Raw genomic sequence first — 22,488 nt, forward strand, 5'->3', positions numbered from 1 at the left:
CTGGACCGACGCTGTTACGCAAACGTGGCTGAGGCTGTCACGCTCGTCTACTCTTCCGCGATAGCCAAAGAGAACAAGACAGAGCCATGTCTGTCGACGGGCCGCCTGTCACTGTGATTTATGAGCTTTGTACGTTGCAACTTTAGAGGTGCAGCATGTGTTTGTGTGCCTGCAGAAACACTTCATTAACGTGGTGGCTGTAGCACCCTTTGACTTGCATCTATATACATGCGAGCACGTGTGCATACAGAGAGCGCATGAAACAGTTTGTAAACGCAGTCACTATCCGGGTCTCCGTACTATATAATGCTAGCAGGAATCAGTTACCAGAGTATAGCCTTCACTGCATGCTTATGCTATGGGGTTATTCTAATATTACCCCTCTTGAATTAACCAGTTTAATTACTTTATTTCAAAACGAGAAATCTTTCTGTTTTCTCTTCTTCATTACATCCTTTTTCCGATTCATACTGAATCTACATGCGTACATTCAAATGGATTCACCTTCATTTCCTCATGAGTCCACATTTCTACATCTACAGTCTTGTGGTGCACCTACCTCTTTAGCTTGCTTGCCAGGGTGTTGCTGTTGGAGAAGTTGCAGATGAAGCTGTTCCTGTTGTTTCTTGTAAAACTCCTGCAAGTGTTGCTGTACATACACGCAGACACACACAAGGGAAGGTAGAAGTTCAGATTGAGTTAATACATAAAAATCCTGAGGTATTCTATTACATAGGCCTGGTGAGGCTGATCTATGACATCTTTTCAGTGTCAGACTCAGATCTTTGCTGTCTTTCACAATTTATATCCTATGGAATGTTAATGGTCCCACAGTGCTGCAGGGATAACAATCCATCATATTAACTATGCATCTAGCTGCCAGAAGGTACTGGCTTCCTTTGGAGTGGTTGAAATAAACAAAATAAGCTCTCTTAGGATCAAGCCATGTACTTTAAACTGATTCTATTAACACACGTATTCAGACCGCTATTTAAACTTTCATATTTTTTTTTCCATGTGGTTGTTTGGCCTAAAAAAGACAAGCCAATGAAGCAGGCCACTGGAATGCATGGTCCAATTCTGTGGACACTGCCATTGAAATATACATGATTTAACAGACTGTATGCCACAATCAATTGAAAAATACTTTTTAACTGCATAAATCAACAATAGAATGTAGTATTTGTGACCGATATTGCATATGATCAAATTTTCTACAAATTGTAACAAATCTCAAAAGAAACTAAAAATGCTGAGTCAGATTTTAAGAGGAACGCCTTTCCTTGCAGTGAGCAGGCAGTGTGAAGGCATGCGACCACACTGAGTTGGGGCGCTCTTAATGAAGAAGAATAATCAGAATGACTGACATTCTTAATTAAACTATTCTCTTTTCCTTAATCAAATCTATGAATGAGAAATGCATTTCAACTCCGCCGTGAAACTGTGCCGAGTGTGCTTTCTCTAGTTGACTCCAAATATTACATCATCCATCACCTATCATTCAGCCTCTGGTGTTCAGCCCAACTATGCCCTACTCTCATAGTCCCTGATGGATGCTTGTCAGGGAATTGAACCAGCGACACACTAGAGACGGTTAATTAGAGGTGACATGAAGGAGTACGTCAATTTCCGATTCCCCTTGGTAAGCGTGTCAAGGACACAGGGCTGTGGTGAGTTGGCGTGAGTGACTGGTGGCTCGGCACGCTGTTATGTGGAGGGGTTATGTGTGCATTTTTGTGTATGCCTGCAGAAACACAAGAATGCCATTCCAGATGAAAGTGTTTTGTAGCTAAAACGAACACAACCATCGATTTAGGTACGTGTTGTATATGGATTTGAATGCGTCTCTCAAGTTCAGTGTAATCATCTGGATGTGGGGGGAATACAGCAAACCAGCCTGCTGATGACAGGACACGGCTTGCATCAAAGCGCACGTGTCTCTGCATACGCCACAGCACGGGTGTCAGAATGTTTGCTCAGTGCATTCACTTGTTAGTGCGTGTACCTGCTGCAGCATTACAGCCTGCTGCTGCTGGAGCAGGGCCTGGAGCTGCTGGGGGGAAAGCACCTGCTGCTGGAGGATCTGCTGCATCTGCTGCGGCGTCATCACCTGGGGACTCATCATGGCCACTGACACTGGAACCTACACACAGAGGATAAGGAAGTAAAAACATTAAGAAGGGAGGAGTTGAAAAAGTTTGGAAAAATAGAGCACGGGGATGTGCATCAGGCATAGACTCATGGTTCTACTGGGAGTGTGGTAATTGGTGGTTGGAGAGAGCAGGCCTCTCATGGCCGTGATGCTTGGCAGCCTAGAGGAGATGCTGAAGGACAGATGGGTGCTGTGCCTTTGTGTTGCTCATCTTATTTTCCTTCCTTTACTCTGCTGGGAAAAGTAAAGGATTTAAATAGACACAGACCTTAATTAGCAGGACCCTTGAACTCCCCCACTTTAGCGTGCCTATCAGCACCGCTATTATGAAACAGCGTGAAAATGCACAACTCTAAAATTGATTGAAACTACGCCTGATGAAGTGGACACATGGCAGGCACAATCAGCATGATGTCATTGAAGTTTTGGGTTTACCTGAAGTATTGTTGGAATGCTGGGAAATATGGAAAAGCAACTCTTAAAGGCAGAAAGTCTAGATAGCTTTATAATTTTGAAAAATGTATTCTGTTTTTAGGTAATATTCACTGCAGTAGAAGAACTTCACCAAAACAAAACCGAGACACATATGCTGCTTATGCCACTTTCTTCTAACGAGGCAGCGGAGCCACTTCTGAGGCGGCAGATCAGTCGAATGATGATATTTTTCTCTTCAGTCTTTGATTGTGTGCACACGTTCTAACAGGGGAGTGCAGGCTTGCACTTATATTGTGGAATTTCTGCTCCTTGTAGCTGCTTAAATATTGAATGACTTTTGCGGGGATGGTTTTTTTTTTTTTTGTTTACTCCTCAGTTATGGAAAAAATAAGCCAACATGAGTGAATGATTTAGTGTTCAGTTCAACAACACAACAGCTCAACACTTCTTTACTGAATAAGAAGTTAAACTGTAACACAATTAAAATATCAACATGTAGTAACACCTTTACTGAACTGCGACAATGCTTAGCATAGAGGTGCCGTGACAGTAGCTAGCCTATATGGAGTGTCAAGGGGCCAATAAGACGTCCCTGTCCTCATCGCCAGCTAATCAAGCGGGCTTGATTACTTTCCATGTGCGTCTCTCCTCCCTCCCTCTTCCTCTCTCTCCCTCTCTCTCACTCTGTCAGGCCTTGACACGTCCTTGTTTAGCTCTCCTCTCCTCGACGCCTACCCCCCACCCCAGGTTTTCCCCCCTCTTTGATTAGCCGAGACATTTGCATGGTCACTACACATTTTTCATTTTAGAAGTCATTATGCATTAGTGGCTCCTGATCGCCCGCCTTGACTAATCCTGATGAACTGAAAATCACAGCTGAAGGTCAACTTCCAGCCGGCCCCGCTGCACATTCATATTCATATTCAAACAAATCCTGCCTCCATTGTTCATTAGGGTCTTAGAGAGAAGGGACTCCATCTAAGGTGGAAGAGATGGAGGAGGAGGAGGAGGAGGAGGATGCTGTTGTGGTACATCTCTTTTCTTCTCTGGACTCCTCGATGCAAGAGTACAAGAGAAATTGCATTCACAATACGCGAGGTGCGGAACAAAAGCCGTCAAAAGTTGCAAATTAAACAGTCCATGTGTAATTATGCAAATGCTGTGCTTACACCTTCAATGTTATTAACCCTTAAAGGTACATTTGCAAGGTAAGTAATTACCCCTGCAGTCACTCCTGTTTTTGTGTTGGATGCCATTACAATGGGATGTGTGCAGCTGAGAAACAACATGAGAGATGCACTCATTAAGACTATTAATTGGATGCTGGCTCAGAGATGTTTTAGTTCACAAAAAAAAAAAAAGAAAGAAAAAGAAAAGATATAGGTGTAGATATGCAGGATTTAACACAATGTGCAAACATACGTATCATTTCTGCATCCTATTTCTAACTCGTTTTTAGTTTATAAGTGATGAAATATAAGCATTTGGTCAGGGATTTTAGCAGCAATGAACAGGACCAAACAAAACACGAAAAACAAATGAATAAAAACAGAAAACAGTCAGATTACGACAAAAGGGAAGTTCTCTTTACACTTTCATTAACTTTTTAGAGACATAATGGGCGATAATCATCTTCATTTCACTGCTCCAAACAGAAAAAAAAAAAAAAAATAGGAAGGAGGACCAAAAAGAGAGAAAAGGCAGAAGGAAGAAAGAAAGGGGAGAAAAGGCACTGGCCCACGTCCATTGTGAAGTGCAGCACAATGCTAATTCCAGCATTTAACTGCATGCTTTTCTGCTTGACGTATCAGAGGCTCCAAGATGAAAGCAGATAAGTAATTGCTCTCCTGGTTCTTATTCTTCACTGACAACCCATAAATTTAATTTTACACACACGTTCATTTACATTTTCGAGTATATGACATGATAATTGTAGGAATATAACACCTCCATTCTGCAGGATACTGCAGGAGGGCTTGATTGACATGAGCGGTGAATTGAAAGGAACAGGAGGCTGAATTGCCTCTCCTTGAAATGATTTTGCCACGAAGGGATAAAATTAATGAGCATTTAGAAGACGCTGGCAGTGGCGTAAACATCCGTGCACTGTGAATAGACTCTCTTTCGTAGAAGCGGAGCCGTGATATCCAATTGGTTTGTGCCTCTGTTTCTCTGTAATCCAAAAGGATACATTTCCAGTACTGCTGCACCAAAAAAAAAGTATTAATGGGATTTATTAAATTGTCTCAAATTAGCTGCAGCTGATGTAGCCACTGGGGACCTTAAAAACAGAAAAGGTTAGGCTCCTGGTTTTAATAGTGCAAATTTAGATGGAGAGTAGCAAGCTAATGACTTTTTAAAAAGGCATTTGAATGTACGAGCAGCTTTATGGACATTTGTTTAAAAAAAAAAAAGACATGCTTGTTTAGAATTGCATATTTTGAAACATTTGAGCTGCTATGTATTTCCGTCCCGCATCTTAATAAGCATGATGAGCTACACTGACATGAACTTCATGGCTTCAAAAGGTGAAGAGCAAAACAAAAGCCATTTAAATTGGCTCATGATGAGAAAACGTTGGTGGGGCCCTCACCAGAACGAGCAGATCATTACACCACACTTGTCACACCTGCACCCTATATCCAGCCTCTCTAATGCTCTGCGAAAGGTCAAGCTCTTCCACAGAGAGCTCAGGTATCTCTCCCTGACATGGCTCACGCGGTTGTCTATCCTGACCAATGGACACTTGCAGCAATTACACCCACTCCACTGTGTGGCGCTTTATCTACGCAGATACGTTTTTACGAGAGAACTCAAATTAGCTAAAGCAGAGATAAAACGTATCAGAGTTCAAGCTCGAACAATTAGTCTAGCAGAGGGGAATTCCTTTTATTTGATTTCCTTCCATGCTTAGCACTAATAAGCTGGGGGAAGCAGCGAATAAATGGCAGTCAGAAACATTGAGGGGGTTGGAACATGTGGCAGTTATCAACGACATAAGTTGCTGTAGTACTGTAGCACGGGGAACTGTGTGGAGCTTCACACACAGCTGAGATAAACGCAGTGAGAAATGGAAGGGTCCTAGTCGGTAATTATTGTGGATCCTTGGCAGGAGAGTCAATGCTAATTAAGCCACTAGATTCATTTTACACACAGAAAAAAAAAGATTAAGAAATCTAGAGAGAAAAGAGACAACACCCCCTCCTTCACCACCACCACCACCACCACTTCCACCACCTCACATCCTTATTTCATCTCAATCTCCTGAGCATCCCAGGGGGCACGGGCCAAAATGCAGACCTCCACCATAGTTTGTGGACTTCTGACCTCTCGACTCCATTTCAGTTGACACTGCTCATTTACTAGCCAATTACTGCCAAATGTGGCCAGGCGATTATTGATAGCTGCGACTCTCCGCCAGAGGACCACCAAGGCAACAGGGCAAGCTGGTGTGTCTAGCACCTGACTGAGAAGTTTGTAGGAGGCACAGCTGTGTTTCCTATGCAAAATAACATGCGTGCATGTGACTGATTACACTCAAATGCATGACGTGTGTTCAGCTTAGGGAGATCAATACTGCAGATTGTCAGGACTGAAGCTAAGTAGATTACTGAATGTTTTCCTAAATCAATTTCCATAGCAGTTTGGCAGCAGTGCATGGGAAGTGCAATTTATCATAACATAAAGACCCATCATGTAAAAGCCTCTAATAAAAAAGCCCAAGGAGATTGGAATGGGCTTAGCACAATTTCCATATTGATTTATCTCTACACGTAGAAAGTCACTGATTAAGCTTCTGTAATGTAGCGACATTGCACACATTGTTTGTGTCACTATCGGTACAAATTGTCACACCTTTATCATTAAACTGGCACAATTCACTCCCGACTGATGCCTCCCTGCAGGTGCACACAGTTCAAGAGTAAATGGGAGCGACAGAAAGAGCGAGCGGGAGGGAATTATAAAAGAAAGTGCAGAGACAGAACTGAAATAGAAAGAAAGTGAGAGAGCACAAGTGAGAGCAGGTGGGGTGGGGAGGGGGTTAGTGGGGGGGGGGGGGGGTTACTTTCCTCTGATGTTGCAGGTAATATGGCCTCCACTGGATCAGCCTCTTCATCAGTGACACACAGTAAATTACAAGTGCTTCAAGCAGCTCAGTGAATTATAGTTCATCACTTGGAAAGGCTTTCCCCCTCACCACCAGGGCCCGGGCGTATCAGATCTGCCGGTTAGGATCCAATTAACACCCTGGCCAGAATCATCTGATTGCATGTGTAAGGGCTGGTATAACTCGTTTATTGCACCCATGTATCTTCTGTCACAAGGTAAATTTGTTGCTGCTACATCAAAGGTCTGAGCTACTTTTTTTTTTTTATCCCTCCCTCTCACTTTCTCTTGATCCCCCAAACTCAGCTACCTCGCCTTGGGGTTGCATTTCAACTTCTTTTGCATCACAATGATGAACCTGCTCTGTCCTCGCAATTTAGCAATCTTGTCCTGTAGGTGTTGTAAATGCAGGGGGAGGAAAAAAAAAAGGAGAAGTAGGGAGGGAGATGGGGAAAAAAAAAATCTTGTTTTCTGGTTACAAAAGCAGTAACCAAGGGTGTTTGACTTAAAATGTGCTGACATTTTTTTCTCTTTCTCTCTCAGAGTCAACAGAAGTTTTTCTCATGAATAACATAATGCCCCCACACACACACTTTTTTCCTTTTTGCTGTGATAATTTTACTCTATTTTGAGATCCAACCAGAGGGGATGCAGAGAGAAGATATATTCATAAATGTAAATGTGAACTAGCATCCTTTAGCCACGCACACTGGAGTCTGCTAACCTATGCTCGAGCCTAGCGTCACAGCCCTTTTCCTTGCGCGCGCGCGTGTGCGTGTGTGTGTGTGTGTGTGTGTGTGTGTGTTCCGGATGAAAGCCAATAAGCAGATGAGTGCTGCTATTGAAATGATATTGGTTCAGTGGTGAAATGTGTGGACCTGACCTTTAAAAAGTGTGACACTTCCTAGGATGGCCCAGTGCCCACAGCCGGTGTGACTGGTCTAGGCTGGAAGCTGCAAATTTTCAGAAAACACGGCTAAACCAACATCTCTCCCAATCCATAACCCAACCATAAAACCTTAAATATTTTCATTCATAGTTAGAGCTCAGCTTTGCAGAGATTAAACTGAGGTTATTAGTCTTGTAGAAAAAGGTATTCACAACTTGATAGCATGAAAGCTAGCAGAGCAGCAGTCTTTCAGGTTTTGCATGATTTAGAACTGGACATTAAGTAGAAGAAGAAGGCGGAAGCACCATCCAACAGGGTCAAAGTGCAAGGGTTGGGGGTCATTCTGGCTATTTTATATGTGCCCCCAGACGCAATCACAATAGGAGCCTTGGAGTGGCAAATAGGCTGTTGAATGCTGGTTCATTTATCTGGGATGTCTAGCGGATGGTGAGCCATTTCTCCAAACTTGGAGCACAAAACCTGCACCCAGCAGGTGTTACGTTAACAGAGCTGTTAGGTCCAGCTCTGCTCTGTTCCTTATCAATAACGATCAATAGGGCCACTAACAAACACGACTTGAACAAAGTCACTTTGAGCAATGTAAAACTTTAAGTAACTGTCACTGTGCTTGTGTTTGTGCAGGCTGTGTGTAGATGCATGGTGTGAGTGAAACAACTGTCAGATTCATAGGCCTCTGTAATCCTCTCCGCCTCTCCTTGTCCGCGTTTCTTTATTTGTATTCCAAATGTCAGTGTATGAATGCCTTTCGGGGGGGGGTATTGCCATAGAGAAGAGGAGAGCGAGGGGAGACAGAAGCAGAGACGAGAGGGTGTTGTGTGCCTTAGGAGAGCCGTGTAAGCAGAGGCAGGGGGATTTACAGGAAGAAATAGGTGTTTATTGAGTGCTCCCGTGGGCTTACTGTGTAATAATAGACCTGTCACATTACGCAAATGTGCAGAAGCAGCTTGTGCCGGCGTGTTTGTGTGTGTGCGTGTGTGTGGGGCTGACTTTTTTTTTATTATTATTATTATTTTTTTTTCCATACATGCGAATTTGTGTGCATGCAAGTGCTAGAGCTGCCTGCCTCCGCATCATCAACTCCTGAGAAGCAGCGACAAGGAAGCAGATAGAATTAGTCAGGCGAGAGCCTTTAGCCGCTAATACGAGTAATTAAAACTGCAAGCTGAGGCACTTAGATGCTTGTGTACTAAATAATTTACATGCCATGATCTATGGATCATTTCTCGCTCTTAAATACCAAAGATGGTGAACAAGAAGCAGAGGATTTACCAGTATCTCCGCCATAAGCAGGATGTCATGGTAATATTAATCCTTTTCCCACTTTCTGCTGTGCTAATCATACAAGGGGATCAATCTGCGTGATTCCTCTAGTGGAAAACATGTAGCTTGATTGCCATTGACTCTTATCTAGCTGCGAAGCTAATAAAATATTGCACTGTAACACCCGTTGTGGCCTCATAATCCAGGTAAATAATGCAGCTTTATTGCATAAACTCCCTCAAGATATGAACAAAAAAAATAAATGTGGTACGAGACATGAGACAGTAAAAGAAAAGAAGGAGAAAAAAAGCATTTTAATCAAGTAAATGTTTCTGCTGCTTTATACTGATATTTGCACAAAGGAGTATTACAGTTAAAATGTCATTTGAAATGACTGGATTCAAGGCGTGCACAACAAAAGCACATTCACCACTGTTAAAAAAAAAAAGAAAAAAAATCTAGGGCCAGAATGCGCTGAGCCCTGTTTGTGCATCACTGGGTGAGTTGGCAGCGGCGCCTCTCCTGTGACACTCTGCTGAATGGAAACTTTTCAGAACAAAGAGGTGAGGATGTTAATAAAAGCTGGATCAACAAATGGATTAGCCGAGAGCCGAGGACAGGCCGATCGGCAGGGCCCTCTGATTCATATTGATTCATATCGTCAACGAGTCAAGAATGGAGTAAGCAAATGTAAATATTCAATATTTACCATCTGCTGGTGTTATTAGAGGCAGGGGCTTGGACGTAGGCTGACGGTTATCATGCACCCACACAGCTCTCGTTCAATATTGTTCTTCATGCCATGTATTGTACTTGGTGACTACGCAGGCATTTGTAGATCAAGATCCCATTTGTTTCAGTCTATTCAGTTTGGCATACAGATGCTCAGAGAAACCCAACAATAAGCTTATTCTTGATTAACTTTGATTCCCTTCTCCACAGCTAAATATAGAAATATACAGTAGAATAAATAAACATGCCACTGCAGGAGAATATACTGATAATATTAACACTCTTGATGAGTCCCAGTCACATTATTTCAAGGAAAGGAAGACTTAGTCCTTGCCAACCTTATCTCTCAGCCAGTGCGTAATTAGGCACACAGGGGTGTGACTCCAATTGAAGGTGTTGCCATTGTTAGACTCTGTGAAAATATCAACGGGTGAGGTTAACGCCAATTTCCCTGTTATTAATGAAATGCACAGAGCTCCTAATGAGGTAAACCATTGCTCCTTGATAGTACTTATTAGCCGAGTAGAGGGCACAAACTCCCACACTTCAATTTCAAACGGCTAAAAATAAATTAAATAATAAAAAAAAAATCTTCTAATAAAAACACGGAGCAGATGTCAAGGGGCCTTACATAATTTCAAGCAGGAACTGTCTAGTTGACTGAATAAAACAAGTCACTGGTGTGAGAAAAATGTTAACAGCTAGAATACGGAGGATTGACGGGACTTTGTTAATGCGTATGTGTGAGGGTGGCGTCAGCCTTAAACTGCATGCACACGCGTGTGTGTGTGTGTGTGTGTGTGCATCTGTGTACACGTGTGACCTTTTTCAAATCACTGACAACAGATATAGACAGCTCTACAAATCAATAAGGTAAATTAGCGTTGAAAAGTGGATGAGAGGCAGTTAAAATTAGCTGTCTGTGTAACCCACCATTCAGGCTGACTTGTCTTTCAAATAATAACTAGCCTCTGGATTTTCTTGTGTCAACAACACTATGGATCCAATGTAGAAAAGCCAATTTGTCATTGTACCACATAACCTTTGGATATACTTGTGGCATTATTGTACAGTTTCATGCATCACATACTTGGAAACAGGCAAGTGGCCTACACATGAAACAATGCTCCTTGAGATCTGCCTCCGGTGTGTTTTTCCTCACGTCTATGTGACGCTTCAGCTTCCTGGGACCTGCTCGTCCAGACTTTAAGATTCCAATGACAAGTCCAAGGATTGCGTTGGCAAATCAAACACACTTTGTGCAACAGAGGAAATCTTCTTTTCGGGGGAGCATGTATTATGGATGGACTTAAGAGATTAGACAGGGAGCTGCTTTACCTGCAGTGGACGCTGCTTGTCCTGACTCTTTGGAGATTTCAGGCCACTGCCTGGTTGCTGCAAGAGTAATTGCCTTGCTGCTTGTAGGGCCTGGGAAGAAAAGAACACAAGACAAAAGACAGTGTTAAAAAAAAAGAGTGCGAGAAAGAATGAAGAAAATAAACTATTAGATTTCCTACAGTTGACAATAGAGATAATTCAAATTTTCGCGGACAAAAACAGTCATCTCTGAGTGAAGAGCCTGTCAAATATCACCTCTTTCATTGCGATGCGGTTAACACTACGCTGGAGATATGTTTTAGTAACAATTCACAGAGCTGTGAGCAAGGATAAACACAGTTTGTCTAAAGCACCCCTGAAGAAGAGGGTGGGGAAGAGGGTGAGGCAGTGGCCAGGAAAAAAAAAAGGCAGAGCAGAATTGACCTGTCTAGTGTGTGCTCAACTGAAATACCCACTTCTCTCTGCAAATTACTGCCACATTTGCATATTCATAATATCAATTTGAAGTAGAGGCAGCACCATGTGAAGTGTCCCTGGGAGCTGTAATTAAAGTTGACAAAATCAACATCAGATTACATTTAGAGTGAATTAACTAGCAGCCCAGGTTTTACACTATGCATTAAGGGTGCTTATGCGCAGCGGATGGGTGATAGATAGAAAGATGAATAGACCAGTAGAGGCCTTTCCCTGCCCGATGAAATGAGTTCCCAGCTGTTTACGCGTCACATGAAAAATGACAGAAATCTTATTTGTAAATTGCAAAATTTGTCATCAACACCCTTTGATGTGTTTGCCACATATCAATATGATAAGAATCAGAGAGGCTGGGATGTGGCGTAATTTATGTCTCTAGGGTTTGATGGGATTACAGACACCCCCCCCCCCCCCCCCCCTTGCCGCCTGCCTGTGTGCACTGAACGCATGTGACGAGCGAGCTCCAGCTTCACAGGTAACGGCAGCAGCTGGGCTAGCAGCTTCACTCAAATTCTTCAAGAGCAGATGGATGAAAGAGCCTAGCAGAAAAGAACATTGTGCACAGCTGCTGCTGCTACTACTGCCGCTGCTCCACACAGGCGTGTACCTTGTATTGTTGAGGCCCATGAGCATCAAGTGGGAACGGAGGAAGGGGGGAAAGAAAGGGGGGGGGGGGAAGCGCATGCACACAACACAACAACTTCACAGGTGTGTGGTTTTTTGATGAAAAAAGAAAGGGACGAGTAGGAGGAGAAGCAAGAAATGGGGGGGGGGGGGGGGGGGGATAATACTCAGATGGAGAGTGACACTTCCTCAGGAATCAGGGATGCTCATTTTATTTTCTGGTGCTTGCCAGTATCCATGACAACAGCTGCCTTGACAGGGCGTGCATATGGCGCCGCTCTGCCAGCTGGTGGGAACAATGTTTGAACTAGTACATTGAGATCCCAAGCAAACAAGAGGAGAAGGCAGGAGAGAGAGGAAGGGGAAAAAAAGTTGGCCTGTCTTAACCCCTCTGGGATTGCAGACCCCCCACCCCCACCCCCCTGATCAATTATGAAAAGACAGAACTGGGGGGGTGATTGTAAAGGCGGGGGTGGTGCTGGTGGTGGTGGTTGTGGGGGGGGTCTGTCTGGCTGCTCAGGAGGAGCCAGGCTTTCTGGACTGAAGTAAACAAACACATTACACTGGCACTGGGTCCTAACTGCATTGATCTGTCTCCTTGGTAAGAGGAGCCTAGTTGCCATTGGTTTGTGTGTGTGTGTGTGTGTGTGTGTGTGTGTGTGTGTGTGTGTGTGTGTGTGTGTGTGTGTGTGTGTGTGTGCGCGCGCGCATGTGACATCTCTGTGCTGAGCCTTGGTCTTTCTTCAGAGCACTAAAATACACATTACTGCAGCAGGCAGCCGCACACATAAAGTTTTGTTGACAAACTGGATGGGAAATCAAACATTGCTCGACTCCCTTTTAGTAAAAGACAACACAAATACTCTGAATGCAGCCAATCACGTCGCTAATTAAAAACACAGGGCCTAATTAATCTCGCCATGATTGGTGAATCAAAGTAATTATCAGGCTTATTGAGTCCTGCACACAGTAGTTAGAGGGAAGGCTGCTTGATGAGTGCAGCTCAAGGTATCTGTCAGGGGGAAATGTTTATCCGTGTGTGAATCAATAATGACTTGCTGTGTTATATCCAAAGTCAAGAGAGCCACTCAATATATTTCACACGGTCATGAGTACAAAGAAAGAGATGTTTTTAACTGCACTTCCAATATCCACGCCGAGTAAATACCGAGGGAGGTGCAGGCGTAAGAGGTGACGCGTTGGGGTGAAGCGGAGAGATCAACCACACCAGGCTTATTAAAAAAGAACTCTGCTCAGACTGCATAAAGCGTCCCTCTCCAAACATAACACAGACCTTATCAACACCGGCCAAACTTTTCCAGAGTGGTTTGTCATGTCTCAAACTGTCTGTCACCTCTTTCGTGGAAGTGGGGTTAGCTATTTTTCAGAGAGTCTGTGATGGTGTGGAAGGCAAGGGAGGAATAAAAGTCCTGTCCCCTCACTTTCACTGGCTCTGAGTATTCTGCCATTACAGTAAAAAGCACCAATTTGTGCCACCCACTTCCCACTCCACAGTGATGGTAAGCTGAAGCCCATCTCGAAGCACAAAAAAGCACCAAATGCCAAGGAAAGTCATCAAAAGTTTGCTGAAGAGCTGCTGGAGCGGACAAAAACACGGACGAGTGCAGACGCACCGTCTATTTAACCTGGGTTGCTATGCACAAAAAAATGGCATCCCCAGTCTATTAATGCACACATTGTATAAACAGCACAATGTGACACATTCTTCAGAATGAGAGCGCTAGCCAGACAGAGAGAGAGAGAGAGAGAGAGAGAGAGAGAGAGAGAGAGAGAGAGAGCCTGCTATATAAATAACAAGGCACTCAGAGGCATATTTGATGTTGATATCCATCACTGAGGTTGGAAAAAAAATAAGGAGGAGGGAAAATAACACAGAGCAACCGAGACCGCGACACGGGGATCCTTATGAAAATAAGATTCAGCCCAAATGGATCTGGTGTAATTGGTTTCAGATAGTGAGGTCAGGAGAAAGGCGATACAGGCAACTATTATGCGAAATGAACAGAGAAACAAGAATGTTTACACAGGCATTCCTCCTCTACATTAATAGGCATGCAGAGATCACCGGAGAGGAAGAAAAGGAGAGAGTGAGAAGGGGTTGACAGAAGGAGGGAGAGAGAGAGAGAACTGAAAAAAACCCCCACATCCATTCACCCCTCACCCACCACTATCCCCCCAGTCTCACAGCTCTATACAGAACTATAGTTCTATACAGAGCAGGGTAATAAGCTACACCCATCATAACACACCTTTGTAAGGACCATGCAAAGATCTCAAACAAGCATGAAATACATTAGGAGGCCCTGTAATACTGGGCCAAACCATTACGAATCTCCAGATTGCTTATTGCATGTGATGGTGGAGAAGGGTGGGCAGGGGGGAAAGAAATAAAGCATCCACTAAGAATGTCACTTTTTCAAATCCACCTGGAGACTGCATGATACACAGCCGTGACATTGGAATTGGATATATTTGAAGGGCTGTGACATTGTGTTTGGACAGTGTAGATCACTTTCTGGCTCGAGTCACATTGGGAGTTGTTGTTATTGGGAGGGGGGTGGATATAGCCGATATTGGAATGATGACACAGGGATGAAATAAGCTGCCCTCAACAGGTGCTTATTTACAGCACTTGTCAGGATGTTTGCATGTTCCAGAAAGTAGCTGTAAATATTGCGCATCAGTTGTTGATCAGTAAGAAAAAGGATTGCACCATAATAACACAGTCTTTCGGTGGTGTGCGGAACAGATGTTTCGTGTGTATGCATATGTGTGTGTGTGTGTGTGTGTGTGTGTGTGTGTGTGTGTGTGTGTGTGTGTGTGTGTGTGTGTGTGTGTGTGTGTGTTGTAGGGAGTAAAAGGGCTGCTGTTCAACACTAGACTGTCGGCCAGAACAACTCCAGTCACGCTGACAGCTTTGACAACTCTCACACATACACTGTTGATGCATACGAACACACAGAACTGCACCAGCACGCTTATCTATCTTTGCTTCCAGGAAACACAGACACAGAAGGAGGTGGGGGGTGGGAGTGGGTGTGGGTGTAGGGTTGGGGGTGTGTGCAGAAAAGAAAAAGTGTGACTCTTTATCAAGCGAGAGGGAGTCGCATGCCATGGAAAACAAGGCACAAACAGTTTAAGCTGAACAAACAAACATGGTTGATTGGACTGAGGCTGCTGGCCCGCTGGCAGCGAAGATATGCGCTGACACTCCATACCAAAATATTTACACCCTATCTCCTTATATAAGTGGATTCAGGGCAGATGGATGGATGGATATGGATTTGGAGGGGCTGGCTGGAGAGGATAGACAAATGAGAGGAGAAGGGAAGCAGGATAAGATGTCCCATGCAATGTCTGAATGCAAAAGTGGGGCCCAGAGTTTGTGAAAACAAGCGACCAGAGAACAGCATAGGGTTTTCATGCAAGAATAGGCATGGCTTTGAGATTACAGAAACCCTCTTGAAGCTGAAGCTGAATTAAACAAACTGAGCGTGAGTTTATTCAGGCAGGTCACAAAGTCAAGCTCAGCTGCAGCCCTGGCAGCTGATCGGCATGCAGGGATTGCTGAAGATCTCATCAGCTGATTTCAGTGCTACCCCAAATTGACTGACGCAGATGGATCAGCTGATGTTGTTTTGTGCATTCAAATGGCAAATCTTAAAAAGACGGGTGGGGGGTTCTAATTAGTTGATTTAGCCTGCATACAGCTGTTCCACATCTGCAGGCCACTTTGCAACTCACTTCCACCCAAACTCCTCCTTTTCATCATGTCTGTTGTCAATGATGCCTGTTCTCCTCTGCTACTTTCCACCTCTGTCTTTCCGTGCATGCATTTAGGGACAAGGACATCCCAGAACACATAACAAGAATCTTCTTTTGGAGGTATGCCCAAACCTATAATTGTGTTCACAACAGCAAAAAATCTGAGATTAGTGTTACTCCAAATCTCTGCTTATTTTGTATAAAGTGCTCCTGGTGGAGCACAAGGCAACAGCGATTCCTCAAGCAAGGGTGAGAATGCTGTAAAACTTTCACTCCTATATTAATGCATTTGCTATCAATTTTATGCCTGGTGCATGCAAGCGCACAGTACACAGATGCTACTGATACCACTCGCCTTAAGTAACTCAGCCACAGGAGTAGAAAGACTCTCTTCGTAAAAGGTCAGAATTGATGATGATGCTTCAGTGCCTCAACAATGGCCCCAGATTCTGCTCTCTTATCACCTCCACAAAAAGCCCAAACAGAGCAAAAAAAATACACAGCTGGTTTCAGTCAACTCTGCTTGGTTGAATGCTTTTATAGAAAATAAAAATGACTTCTTTTGACTGCAGATAGCAGCATGGGGAGTTAATGCAGGTGAGGGGGGGGGGGGGGGGGGGGGGGCAAAGAAAACAAAGCACGGTCAAAGCTTTTGCTCCCTTTCTACTGGATTTAATGTGTTTGGATCTGCAAACTGCTGGGTTCAAGGTAAATGTTTAATTAAAGTGCAATTTTCAGAAAGTTATAGAAATCTATGGGCACTTTCTTAGAAAGAAAGAAGGACAGAAAGAAAGAAACTAGAGGAAAAGGAAGAATGGAGAAAGTAAAAATTTGGAAAGTATGTAGGAGTAATGAGCATTTTAATGTATGACCCAATAAATCAACAGTCTGAAGTGAAAAAGGGACTGGGAGAGAGAAAGGGAGGGAGCGGTCCGTGGAGAATCTGCTTGGGCCTCAGGACAGAGGTAAAGCTATCCAACAGAACAATGGGCTTCTGTGTCCCACTCTGCTACTTCTATCTCCATATTTTCAGCTACTTCAGCTTCTTCTGTCTCCATACAGCGGCCTTTAGCCGAAAATCGAAATTAGATCCGTCTTATGCTCATTTGTTGTGTTACTTATGTCTAAAACTTCCATATTGATTGCTTGCTCTGTTCAACTCCTTACCACCTCTTTGCTGCACTTTGAATTCAACTCAAACTTCTTTCTCTCCCCTCCTCCCTCCCTCCCTCCCTCTCTCCACGCGCTCATATCACATTGTTCATTTCTTCCTCTCATCTTTTCCTTCTCCACCCTCTCTCACCTCTTGTTTATTGATTCTCTAGATTAAGAATTCTTAGGATGGAGGATTGTAACACACAAGCATCAAATTATTTTTGGGTGTGCTTATTTGCCTTTCCCTTGCATCTATTTGGCCTGTGTCTGTAGACAATTATGCCTACCCAGCCCCAGACTCAGGTGCTAATAATGAAGGACAAATAGAATCGTATGTGTAAACTTCTCCCACTGATGAAAATTTATATTAACTTTCTACCACAGTAAACAGAGCTGCATAGCTACACCGTCCCGAGAGGATTGACGAGATGAATTTGCTCGCTCCTACCCCAGCAAGGAGAGCTCGTATTGGAGAGAAGAGCGCAAGTGGTAGGAGGGGTGTGGGGGTGTCTAAAGCTCCATTGTGTAACCTTGCGCTTATTTTTCCACTAACAAAGACAAAATGCGGGTCTGTTTTGCCCATCACAGATAAAGTGTGCGTGTTTATGTCTGAGAGTTCAAGAGTGCATGTGCACCGATGTGTCTGCTGAGACACTCGGAGGCCGTGCCAGCAATAACAAGAGAGCGCAGCCTGCTGTCGCTCACTGCAACCGCTAACAGTCGCTAACGTCGTACCTCCTGCTGGTGTCACTGTAGATATTCTTTGCAAATACAGTTGTATATCTGTTCTAGCGAGGGATGCTGGTAGCTTTTTTTTTTTATACTATATTAATCTATTTTAAAACTTGGACCCTAAAAGCTGCCACAATAAGTGCAGATGTGCCACGACTTTCCTTACAACATAATTGCTTACTTCCTCCTAATCATACAGATATAATAACTGCTTCTCTCCATTGTCTCAGTACATCTCTTCCATGCTCCATCGCCATCGAAACACAATTTACCCACACAATGTACCTGCTTTCCTTGCGCTGTTTCTCTGCCGGTGGCTTGTCTTTAGTGTGACCTGTGTTGTACCGCTCCATTTAGATAAGATGACAGCAGGACCATTCAGCAAAGGTCTTTATCTACTGCTGTTCCAAGGGAAGTCCTTTAGAGCCTGACAACAGCAAACCTCCACAATACACTATCACAAAGAGGAAGAAAAATAGAGACAGACACAGAAGAGGAGAAACTGGGAAAGGTATTTGTGTGGCTTGAGCAAGACAGAGGTGTGTGTTTGTGTGTGTGTCTCTGTGTGTGTGTGTGTGTGTGTGTGTGTGTGTGTGTTTGAGAAAGACAGTGTTTGTGCGAGGTCAAATCTTCTCTTTGCAAACACTAACCTGGAATTAGGTTTAGCTCTTATCACCCCCCACATTAACATTACAAAACACCGCGTTTATATACTGTGAATATTTAAAGGTCAGGAACAAATTGGGGGTCACAGCAAATCAATATAAAGTTGTTCTGAGTGACCACTTTTTTCCTGTGATAAAACATTTCAATCCTGATGGGAGTGGCCTCGTCCTGGATGGTAATACCTCTATACAAGGGCACGAGGGATCACTCAGTGGTTTGAGGAGGATGAAAATAATATGAATCACAGGCTATGGCCTTTGTGGTCATTAAATCTTACTGTCACCATCATCAAAAACATCAAAACGAGGTCAAGATCATTTGGAAGAATGGTGTTCCAGTAATTCCTGCAACTCAGTGCATCAGTGCCAAGTTGCTTTGAAGCTGTTCTGGCATTATGATGATTTTTCCTTTAATTTGTCACCCGCCTGTACATGGAATACTTCTTTGCTCTTTTTTTGCGCCTGATTTCCTTTTCAGGTGATTATGGCTCATCTACTGTTCACAGTTCCCGGCAAGTAGAGTTCACGCAGCTGGATGAATAACTGATATGTAATGTGGCATTCAGGCCAGCCATAGTTCATTTGGAAAAGGTGCTGAGCCTGGTGAAAAAAACTGGAACTATGGGAAAAAAAAAAAAAAAAAAACCTCAATTGCTTAGACCCAGTTTCTTATAAGTAGTATGCTGATTATCTGGAACATGTTGTATATACACTATATTAAAAATAGAGTTATTTGCCTTTTGCTTACTGTATCTATTAAGGAAGCAAAGGCACCCGCCATCATATACAGTAAATAAATAAACAGCCAGAGGTGATCAGTAAATAATCAGTGCCCTGCAAAATGTGGACAAAAGAAAAGATCAATGTGTTGACACAAATGTGTGAGTCTGTGCACTGTACATAAGATGCATGCACACAAACAAAGTCCATGACCATAAGAGTGAACGAAAGGTTAGATAAACCTCAGCTGGAGCATCCCTGCTTGGTAAACTGCATTCACATCCCATTACATCACTGATAAAAACACCAACTCAGAGCTCGCACAAAACAATCGTTAGAGAAAACAGGAAAGCTGGGAAAGTATCCTTCACCCTTCATGCTGAGCAAAACTCATTTAAAAAGTAGGTGATCTCATTTAGAATCCTCAGTGTTTGTTTGTGAGTGTGCACAAGCAACTCAAGCCTTAAGTGCATCTGTATAAGACCCTGTCTTAGGGGCTCTGCTGTTGCAGGTCAATAGTATGAGTGTCTGCCTGTCCCATCCTGCAGAGCTCAGGTTAAGTGTTGAGTCTAAGTGTTACTCTCTCCTGGCGTCGTCAAGAGAGCGCCCCGACCTTAGTAAATGAACTCACCTCACCCACACGTACAGCAAATTTTCCAGGCAATTCAAGCTATTATTCTCCTTACAGATACCGATCACAAAACAGTTTATAAATTATAATGCATGTGTTGCTTTAGATAATCCGTTTCAATGATTGCTCTTTTTTCCTTCGCTATTCCTTATTCAATCCAATTTTCCTTCCACTAAAGCAAAGCAGGACAGACTTTTAATAGCCATTTGTACATGTTTATGTGACTACTTGGTCTTGCCATTAGCCCCCAGTCTCCTCAGTGAGGCTTGCTGTCCACTGAGGACGATGTATCTTTTACTTAATACCTCGCTTCCCCTAAAGATCAGCTCAATAAATAGCCACTGCATCTGCCTGTGGAAGGGCAATGGATCACCTTCACTCCCCCTGTTCTTTCTCTCAATCTCTTTTCTTATGTAACACCTATCTTGTCCTGTGCTCCTCCTCCTCCTCTCTTTCTTCCCCCAGATCTGCATTGTACCTCGCTCGTTGTCTTGTGAATATTCCAATTACAGCAATGTGTGTTTGACCTTTAAGTGAGCAGCAGAAGATATAGTTATCTGCCTTCCACTCAGACACCCAGCGTCTATCAATCAGTAATCCACCCTCCAGCCCCCACCACCCTCACTAGAACAGGCTACTAGACTCAGCTGGGTCTGGAGAAATGTGTGTGCACTCATGGGTGTGTGCGTCTGTGTGTGTGTGCGTCTGTGTGTGAAAACTGAGAAAGAGATGGAGAGAGGGAGCTATCATGGGCACAAACTGTGACCGGGGTGAGGTAGACAAAGAGGCTTGGAGAGTTTTACAGATTAAAAAAAAAAGAAATGCACAAGGTTTGTGCTTGAGTACATAAATGTATACCACACAAACAGACTCACACAAGAAAGAAAGAAAAAGAAAGAGATGTTAAACACTTTTTTTTCCCCCCTTTAATCTGCCAAAAGCCTGACTGGGCCTTACTTCCATAAACAAAGACTTTTCCTGCATCCTATATCACGCTTCTAAGAACAAGCAAGCGTGAGCAGAATCATACTTCTTTAGTTTTATTCTTGTGCCCACCCTTTTTTCCAAAGGGCTAATCTACATCTTTCATTGAATCAAGAATGGAAATTCACAAGAAATGCTTCTTTTTCAATTTCATGCTGAAGTAGCTCAAGTTAGTGGATGTAATTTCTCCTAACAAGAAAATTTATCACTCTGTCGCACACTTAGTCTGGCTATGTGAGAACAGGGCCTCAGTTTTGCTTTTTTTTTTCTTCCCTGAGCTTTTGATAAATGTGCCAAAAGCATGATCATTCCCTTCATAGCACTCCATACAAGGACAGAACAATTACAGTGGGTATTAAATAAATAAAACCTATGGCTGAAATTTGTATGAAAGATAAATGACATAATTTAAGACTTTGATAAAAACATTACAAAATTAAGTAAGGATGGAGCCAATGGGCAGATGGGGGTTATTTTATACAAATGGCAGAGACCTCAACTTCTGAGTCTAAATTATGCAGGGAAAAAAAAAAGAAGAAGAAAAAGACGAAGAAAAAAGAAAGTTGCAGTTATTTTCAGAGGAATTTTCTCCTCACACATTTAAAACCTGTGCCAACAAAGAAGTATTTCCTTGCTGCAGGACTAACGATGCAAGAAGACTCCTACAAATCCATTTGTAGTTTTTGTGCAAATTAGGATTATCTGGTTCACACCGAATTGGATGATGAAGTCCAAACAGGTGAAAAGGAATGCACGAAGAATAGTATCGCAGAAACAATACCACGCATGGCCAAGCCACCAGGCTAATGTATATTTATCATGTAAACTTCTGATAAATGCATATGCAGAAACAATCAAATCTCTGGCTTTCCATTGGAAGATTTTGCACTACAGACTCAAGCGTGAAACCAATATCAGCTTAGTGTCTACTCAAGCTTGAAGTGCTGCGCCTAGCCCACAAAGCATGTTCTGCATATGCTCATGGGCGTCATTTTTATTAGGGTGGAACAAGCAGCTTTCCACTGCTATCACTGATCAATTCGTGTGAGTTAAGTCCCCAGTGTGGGTAAATAAGCAGTGGTTAGGTCTTGATGAGGAATGGCAGGCTGTTTGAGCATGAACACAGGCTGGAGAAAGGTGGGCCTGTCTATCTCTGCTGCAGTGGATCCCCAGTGTGACTTTCATTATTATCCTCTGTACATCCTATTCATTGTATTTATGCAAAAATGATACATTTCAACTAGTCTTTGTCTCATAAATGACCTGTTCTGACTGAATTTATAATTGTTATATTTGTCCTAATTTAAAAATACAGCAAGTACTATTAAGCGGTAAATGATACAGATGACACTCCACCTTGACTGCAAAGTAAGGCCCTGACCTTGGCTGATACACTTTAAAACCCACCAGCTTCAGTGCTAAAGCCCGCAGTGAAGAGAGCCAAAGCCAGCGCTAAGTGACATGTCAGTTTGTCTGTTTGGAGCTTTCAGATTCCCCACGGCCTGAGCTTATTTACTGCATTTGTATGAAAAGCTGTGAAGAGGAGAGGGCTGAGAGCCCGGCTGGCTCTCTTACATATGTATACAGTGTTTGGAGGCAATGTGTAAAGAGCATCCCCCCCCCTCCCACCCCGCCGCCTCCCCTGGCAGGCTGGTGGTGTTACGACTACAAACAACTTGGGAGAAGCATAGAGCCATTTATATATTCAAAAATGGGTCAGGGATGAAGGTAATCGGAGTAGCAGAGAGTGTTAACAAGTGCAACAAAAAAAAAAAAGAAAGAA

General features: G+C 43.2%; 1 protein-coding gene across 3 annotated transcripts in view; it reads right to left on the minus strand.

Annotated features, from left to right (window-relative positions):
* Positions 1-22,488, minus strand: part of foxp2 (forkhead box P2) — a 100,736-nt gene that overhangs the window by 27,955 nt on the left and 50,293 nt on the right. For all 3 annotated transcript variants that reach the window (XM_030720267.1, XM_030720269.1, XM_030720268.1), the window contains 3 exons: positions 10,935-11,024; positions 2,006-2,143; positions 560-649 (listed from right to left, as the gene is read on the minus strand). In XM_030720267.1, the coding sequence (XP_030576127.1) occupies positions 560-649; positions 2,006-2,143; positions 10,935-11,024 (318 nt within the window). The remainder of the gene's footprint in view (positions 1-559; positions 650-2,005; positions 2,144-10,934; positions 11,025-22,488) is intronic.

The sequence above is a fragment of the Archocentrus centrarchus genome, chromosome 23 (assembly GCF_007364275.1).
Source record: "Archocentrus centrarchus isolate MPI-CPG fArcCen1 chromosome 23, fArcCen1, whole genome shotgun sequence".
In the NCBI taxonomy this organism is placed as follows: domain Eukaryota; kingdom Metazoa; phylum Chordata; class Actinopteri; order Cichliformes; family Cichlidae; genus Archocentrus; species Archocentrus centrarchus.